At 36.0% G+C, this 7651-nt stretch overlaps 1 protein-coding gene across 2 annotated transcripts in view; it reads left to right on the forward strand.

Moving 5' to 3' along the window:
* Window positions 1-7651, forward strand: part of LOC109849927 — a 31367-nt gene extending 23716 nt beyond the window's left edge. Inside the window, exons 7-11 of one of the 2 annotated variants that reach the window (XM_020419806.1) lie at window positions 6015-6147; window positions 6245-6381; window positions 6904-6978; window positions 7197-7313; window positions 7390-7651. In XM_020419806.1, coding sequence (XP_020275395.1) covers window positions 6015-6147; window positions 6245-6381; window positions 6904-6978; window positions 7197-7313; window positions 7390-7431 — 504 coding nt within the window. In that variant the 3' untranslated portion in view covers window positions 7432-7651. The remainder of the gene's footprint in view (window positions 1-6014; window positions 6148-6244; window positions 6382-6903; window positions 6979-7196; window positions 7314-7389) is intronic. The other variant, XM_020419805.1, reaches the window with a different exon arrangement.

Consider the following 7651-nt stretch of genomic DNA (forward strand, 5'->3'; position numbering starts at 1 on the left):
ACAAAAACATAGTGAGACAATCTAGTAACACAACACCATATATTTCGGGATATAAGAAGCACAAGGCCCTTGATTGTTAGTTGCGTTTTCACAGGATTTTGTAAAGATATACCTGCAATTTTATCATTGTGCCATCAACAGGACAATTAATATCCTGCTTAAACGGATGATATCATAGTACACTGACAGCCATAAAAAAAGTTAGCTAGTTTCTGAAATCAAAAGAAGTATAATGCAAATAATATTGCGCCTGGCAGCCATTGAGACTCCCTCTAAAAGCAGCGTATACAATGCAAATTGTGCTCCTATCTCCTGCCGCAATCACACAAAAAGCATATATAGTCAAAAAGCATATAAAGATGATTGAAAGACCAATTAACTAAGTACTAAAGCTAAGGCCAATATACAAATGACTAAATTAGTTTCTTAATTAGGGAGAATTGTCACTCTCGACAGTTGAAGCCACTCTACAAGGAGCACGATCGAGGAGCAGCTACAACCTTATTCATCTTACATGATCGTCAATAAGTAGCTGTTTAAATAAGTACAACATGTATAACCTTAAAATTTAGGTGATTTTGTTATCTGTTTTCAACTTGGAATAATGTCCAAGTTTTGTTCATAGGTCACAGGTTACCCAGGTGACAACATCAAATTTCCTACCCGCACCGAAGATTTGGACAAAATCAAACAAATACATACTAAGACAAAGATTTATGAACATGTGTTGTAGATATCCGGAACGAAAAAAGATTGCTCTAATAGTTTGATTCTTCAAGTTATGAGAAATAACATGTAGGAAAAATGCCACAGCTTCTCTAACCGTGACATTTCTAGAAGTCACCAAACCCCCTTTAGATCGTAAAATAGCACACAACTTCTCAAAACAACGCCTATTAAGACGTAGTTACTCTCAACATATTGTATCATTCATTAATGTGTCCATCTAGAGGGCTCTTTTATGAGCACGTACATCTTCACTCCATGTTATCTCCTTGATGCTAGACCTTTTTCTATGACGGTATGCTCCAACTACCATTATTATGAAAGTCACAATTATGATAACTAGTTTTTTTTCATCATCTTCACCTACTTCTTCCCTTGCATGTTTCCTTTGACCATGTAAACTTTGTTGGTCTGACATTTTCTTCTAAGCTGTTTCATCATCAAAATTTAATGTGTAAAACTATACTTATCTAAGAGATAGATTCAAACCATGTAACATGGAGTAAATGTAAAGGAAAAGAATTAAAATTTTAGAATTACTAAACGAAATCTAGAACAGATGTGGACCTCAACATACAAACATACATAATCTCTAATAGACTATATTTGGGTCAGTCTTTATGGCTAATATTCACTCTATACGATTAATGTATACAACTCAGGATCACAAATGGCTGAGTATTCAGCCACCACTATTTTCATGTTATTTTCTCTTTGGTTAACATTAAGTTCTAACTTAACAGTTAATAGCGATAATTTCACCAACATCAATCTGAAATTCGAACAATTTCAATTTTATAAGTAAACAAATGAAATTTTTTCTCCATAATATGAAGCATTCTAAAAGGATAATCCTGTTTACAATTATCTTTCGCTAAGGCATATAAAACACTAGGCAATCTCCACACATTCATTTGCAGGAGAGGCAATAAATCAAATAAACTTAATAGACAGGGTAATTCATCGACAATATTAAATGAATATAACATGAACATATCACAACCTCTCAAAGCAATTACTAAAGGGAACGTAAGCCTTTTCACTGACAACTGCTTTTTGGAGTTAAATTTTGTAACCAAAGAAGAGATTGGACCTGCTACATCACTCGGATCTCTCATTTAGTAGATTTGTAATTGTAATTTTCACTGGGACGGAGCTCGGTAGAGAAATCAATCGAGAGAATAGAGTTTGAATCTAGAATTTAGGGTTTCGGTGGAACTAGAGATAGAGGATCAAGTTCTCACCATTATCGATGATCGTCGTCGTCGCCGGAGGTGAAATTAGGGCTTACAGGTAAAACTGGATCTCCTCGTCGTCGTCACCACCGCCGGTTGAGAGCGGAAGTGGGGAGGGAGAGAGATCGCGAGAGCCGATCCACGTCGTCGTCGCCGTCGGCGGCGGTTGAGAGCAGAAGTGGGGAGGGAGAGAGCCGATCCACGTCGTCGTCGCCGTCGGCGGCGGTTGAGAGCAGAAGTGGGGAGGGAGAGAGATCGCGAGAGCGGGCGGGGGCAGATCACGAGAGCGGAAGTGGAGAGAGAAGAAACGATGGAATTGCAAATGACAGCCCCCTGGTTGGGATTTAGAATTATGGGCTTGCTATAGGTTTAAAATGTTAATGTATTTGGGCCAATATCTAGTATTCAAATTCTTTTGGATCCAAACAATAAAATTGGGCCAAATACAGTATTTGAAATGAAATCCTGATTACCAAACAGGCCCTTAAAGAAAATGAAAAAACAGAAGAGCTATAACAAAATAAGAGTGTAACGAAATTATAGGTATTAAGAAGATGGTATTCCTTATGTAGTTTGGAAGCACTTTTGGGGGGAGGAACTAAGAGCGTAACGAAATTATAGATACTAAGAAGATGTTCAGTAAATAAAGGATACGTACTTTACAGAACATGGGAAATGGGAGAGACAAAGTTACTATATATTAAAGATAGGTAAAGTTTTCTTAAATGATGAGAATCTCCGTTGAAATTTAAGGTACAATTAGAACTAGACTGCCCAATCGTTAATAGGAACTGCCTTTATTTTCTTTTCTTTTTTTAAACGCTTACAGTGAGTTTGGACAGGTTTTTTGATGAGGGGAGGGGAAGGAATTGGATGGTTTCAGTGCTAATCATCCAAATTTTGGGTTTGGTTACAGTTTTTAATTAGTAAGGAAAGGAGAATGGATGGCTAAAAAGTAGCAAATTCACCCACTTTCTTAACCCTCCTAAAGTGAGTGTAAGGGGAGGGATTGGATTTTGAGTTAATTGGTCATATTTCCTCCCTTCTCTTTCCATGTTCTATTCTAAACAAATACTAATTAGTTTCATCACACTCACTCCCTCTCCATCCCCTAGTTGTCTATCCAAACACAATTAGTTCCATCACGCACTCTCCGTCAGCATCCTCTCCCCTTAGGTTTAGTTCAATCATCCCTCTCCCTTCCCTCTTGTCTATTCAAGTGAAGCTAAATATGTTTTTAAAGAAAATGGAAAATGGGAGGGCTACTGGTTGACATTCCTTTCGAAGTTTGGAAGTGCTTTGGGGGGAGAACTAAGAAAAATAGCAAACTTATTCCACAAAATTATAGATTATAAGAAGGCAATAAATGATGGATAAGTACTTTGATATATCTATAGAATAAATAAAATACAAATCTGGACACACCTTCATGAATCAAGTTTATGAGACGAAAGATGAACCTTTGGCTGAAGACTAAGAAGAGAAACATGTCTTCATTTTTTTTATCGAGAATGAAATCATGAGATATATTCATTTACTGAGATGATAGAAAGATATAGGAGAAAAAAGAGATCTTATGGTTTTTAATCACATTAAGAAAAGCTTATGATAGGGATCTAGTGAGACAATGCAGTAGTTGTAAGGTGGAGGAAGGGTCTGAAGGGGAGCATCTAGTATGATTATTCATGTAGTTTGAGATTTGTACGGTTAAGCAATATGAATGCCTACACAATTGGAGGCCAGACGAAGTTCATTAACCTACCATGGGTTTTGATATTAAGTAATTATCTCTTTGCATTAGTTTATGTGAGGAACTTATTAGGCACTACTGAAATGAGGTCTCGCAGTTATGTTGTTTGCTCCCGATATTATGTCTGGTGATGGAGATAAGTTGAGACTATGATGATTGGAACTAGTAATCTTAGTAGAACTGTAAGAGGTACTGAGCAAGACAATATAATTTAGACTATGATGATTGCAAATGGTAATTTTAGTAGATATGTATTAGATAGTGAGCATGTTTTGCATCTTGATAGCTGATAAGTACATGGAAATTGTTAATTTTACTGCTTAGGGTGACCATTCATCGTGATAGGAAAATCGAGGAGAACTTGATTCTTAGGATTAAAAAATTGATTAACGTTGTGAATTCCTTCTGAATTATTATGTGATTACAGTAATACCCATCAGATTGTAGGAAGAATTTTATAATAGGGCTATAATACCACAATGATTTATAGGTCAGGATACTAATAAGGATAGGCAACATTGCATTAAACTTAATTAAAAAAAATTCTGCATCTGTCAGAAGTTAAGAGGTAACTCCAATTATTGACAAAGTGAGGGAGAATCAATTGAGATGGTTTGAACATGCACAATAAAGACTAATAAGTATGTCATTTGCGAGGAGCTATCAGAATGCAATTAATGAAGAAATAAGGACTGAAGTAGGTGTAAATCAAGGCAGATGGAAACCGAGGATGCTCTACTTGATCACAGTAATACCCATCAAAGTGTAAATTGAGACGGATGGAAACCAATTTAGCCCAAGAAATTGCCGCATTAGCTTTGAATGAAGAGATTTATTAGTGCAAGTAACACAAAAGTTTGGTTAAACGCGTTGTTGTTGTTGCTCTAGCTATTAGCTACACGTGGCGTTTGTGACTATCAAAAATATTTAGTCAAGATAAAATTTAGTCAAAATACTCAAATTTCACAAGAATTATGTTGCAGTTAATGAAGAAACAAGGACAAAAAACAAGTGTAAATCAAGATGGATAGAAACCAGAAGATGCACTACTTTACAATAGGAAATTACCCTTACTAGTTTTCAATGGAAGAGAAGTATTTGTGCAAACGACCCAAAACTTTGGTTCAAGGCATTGTTGCTGCTCTAACTTTTAGTTACACGTGGCTTTATGACTGTTAAGAAAATATAGTAAAAAATACCCATATTTCATGAGGATCGTATCACATCTCCTAAAGTACCTTCCGCCGAACCATAACCCTGAAGTTGTGGTGAGACTCGAGAAATTATAATTTTGTACTCTATATCCTCAGAGTTTAAATGGACTTTTCGTTGCTGAAGCTTGAACTATTTTATGCCATAGTATATTTCAAAAATACGATTTTAATGCATGGCAGTTGGGATTTGAATATGGATTATTTTGATAGTAATAAAGCCATTTCCCTTGCACCAGACTTGGAAGTTGTGGTGAGAATTGAAGGGTATAAGTTTATATTCTCAGGACAGCAAAGGTGCTTTCAGAAATGGGAACAATGTATTCTTCAAGCATCAATACTGCCTTTCTCCAATTTGATATTCCTCTCTATTGTTGGTTACCTCATAATAAGAACTGAGAGGAAGGCTAAAATCTCTAAATGATTGAAATTTTGTTATTGGAATTCTTTGGGAGTATCATTATATTTGACCTACCTTTAGCCTTTATATACATATGTTTATACCAAAAATACAATGCTGCAGTGACCTTTGTCTGATGGTCACTTGAACTGCCCATCAGGTGAGAGTTTCTTCAATTAAGCCCGAAGGACAGAGTATTAAAACTGGAGCATTAGGTGAGAAAGGACTAGTTTGATTTTAGTGACACTGAATTATGATAATTTTTCTTAATCACAATCAGATGTGAGAAAGTAATAACTAAATTGTGGCCATGTGCTATTAATTCTATCAATGCAGGAGGTTAGCAAGAAAACAACATAAAAAAAGACTTGTTGAGTTTGCATGATATAAACTGAACTAGCATGGGAAACCTATACAAGGTTTACTTTCTATTATGCTACAAAATTTTCCTAAGTAGTGCCATGTTGACATCTGTGCTGGTATCTCTGTCGATGTCTCTTATGTAATACATTAGCAGTTGCAGTTTAGATATTTGCTGATAGTCTGATTCTTCTGGTGCACTATATTGCAATTATCAGGGCTAGTACAATCTCTTGTAAGTACAGGGAATAAATGAAAATTGTTGTCAGCTTTAATTATAGTAGCTAAATCCTATGGTTGTTTAACTTGCTCTTGCACAAATTGTGTTACAGGTATCCATTATGCAGGTTGCATCTGAGAACCGAGCTTTCATTTTTGACTTGATAAAGTTGTATCAAGACGAACCAAAAGCATTAAATAACTGTTTCAGCCGAATCTTATGCTCACCCAACATTCTGAAGCTTGGTAGATACTTCAAATTGCAGTCACATATCTTTTTCCCCCTCTGATAAATGAAAGTGGAATCTGTTGAATGATGGCTGTGAAAACTTTGCTCATACAGGTTACAACTTGCAATGTGATCTTCATCAGTTATCTCATTCTTATGGAGAGCTTGAGTGTTTTAGGTACTATGAAATGCTGCTTGACATTCAAAAACTTTTCAATGAGCGTAGCGGTGGTCTCTCTGGTTTAGCTCAGGTAATCTGAATTATAATATCCTTATTTTTATGCAGTATACATGATTATTTTTTGGGGCTAAATTTCACAAGATCCTGCATAAGTGTGGGCATTTCTCAAATAACCCCCTTAACTTTCAAAATGTCACGAAACCCCATGTTTTGGGGTTCTCAGAAGACAGCCTTCAACTTCAACCGTTCTTTCAGAAAACCCCCTCAATGGTGTTAGTTTAGGTGGATTTTCTGACAAAACTTAAGGGGTTTGTGACATTTTGTAAGTTAAGGGAGCTGTCTCAAAAAATGCCCACACTTAAAAGGAAGCTTCACAGTACCCCCCTAAAGTTAGAATGGAACTATGAAAGGTAGAAGTAGCTCCGTTAGCTTTGTTCTGTGACGAATTTAAGGGTGGTTTTGTGAAATTTACCCTATTCTTTTTCTTTTTGATTTCATTCACTAATGATTTTCTCCATGGAAGTTCCGATGATTGATTAGATTTTATATGTCAAGACATTAGCTCATTTTGTGCTATTTGGTCATTAACCAGAAAATATTGGGTGCTGGTTTGAACAAGACAAGAAGGAATAGTAATTGGGAGCAACGACCCCTAAGTCAGAATCAGGTAAGCTAATGCAAATGATTGGTTTCAAGATGCCACGTTCCATAACATGTTCATCCATTGCTATAGCTTGTTGAACAAATTCATATAATTTCATACTTGTCAAGACAATCAGCAAGATAGCTTCAAAAATGATTGGAGAGAATTTTAATGTCCTTCAGAAATCATTGATAGTTCATAATAGTTAACAAATTATATTGGGTTTGATAATTTATTTGCAGATGGAATATGCTGCTCTTGATGCTGCTGTCCTCGTACACATATTCCGTCATGTACGCAGCCCGCCTAATTCTCCAGCTAGAGTTGAGCAGAGCAAAGGAGAATGGAAATCTCACATTGTAAGTCACGAGAACACTTCCATCAAATTTAGCCAAGATATTTGTATTTAGATACATAATTTCCATAATTGTGCAGGTTTCCCATATGGGCAACGCTAGACAAAGGAGGTTAGCCTGAGGATACTGGAGAGGATGATAACTATCCCTAACAATTTGTTTCGGTTGATGTTTATCTGCACTTTCTATTGCTAAATTGCCATATTTGTTGTCATCAGCACACATCATGCTGAGATTTGTGTTCCTTTAGCAAACCTGTACATAATTTCGCGAAGGAAAATGTACATAGACAAATTTTAATATGAAACTTGATGATGCAAGGTGGATATTTTGTTTGGGTT

This window comes from Asparagus officinalis, chromosome 7, assembly GCF_001876935.1.
Source record: "Asparagus officinalis chromosome 7, Aspof.V1, whole genome shotgun sequence".
Taxonomy (NCBI): domain Eukaryota; kingdom Viridiplantae; phylum Streptophyta; class Magnoliopsida; order Asparagales; family Asparagaceae; genus Asparagus; species Asparagus officinalis.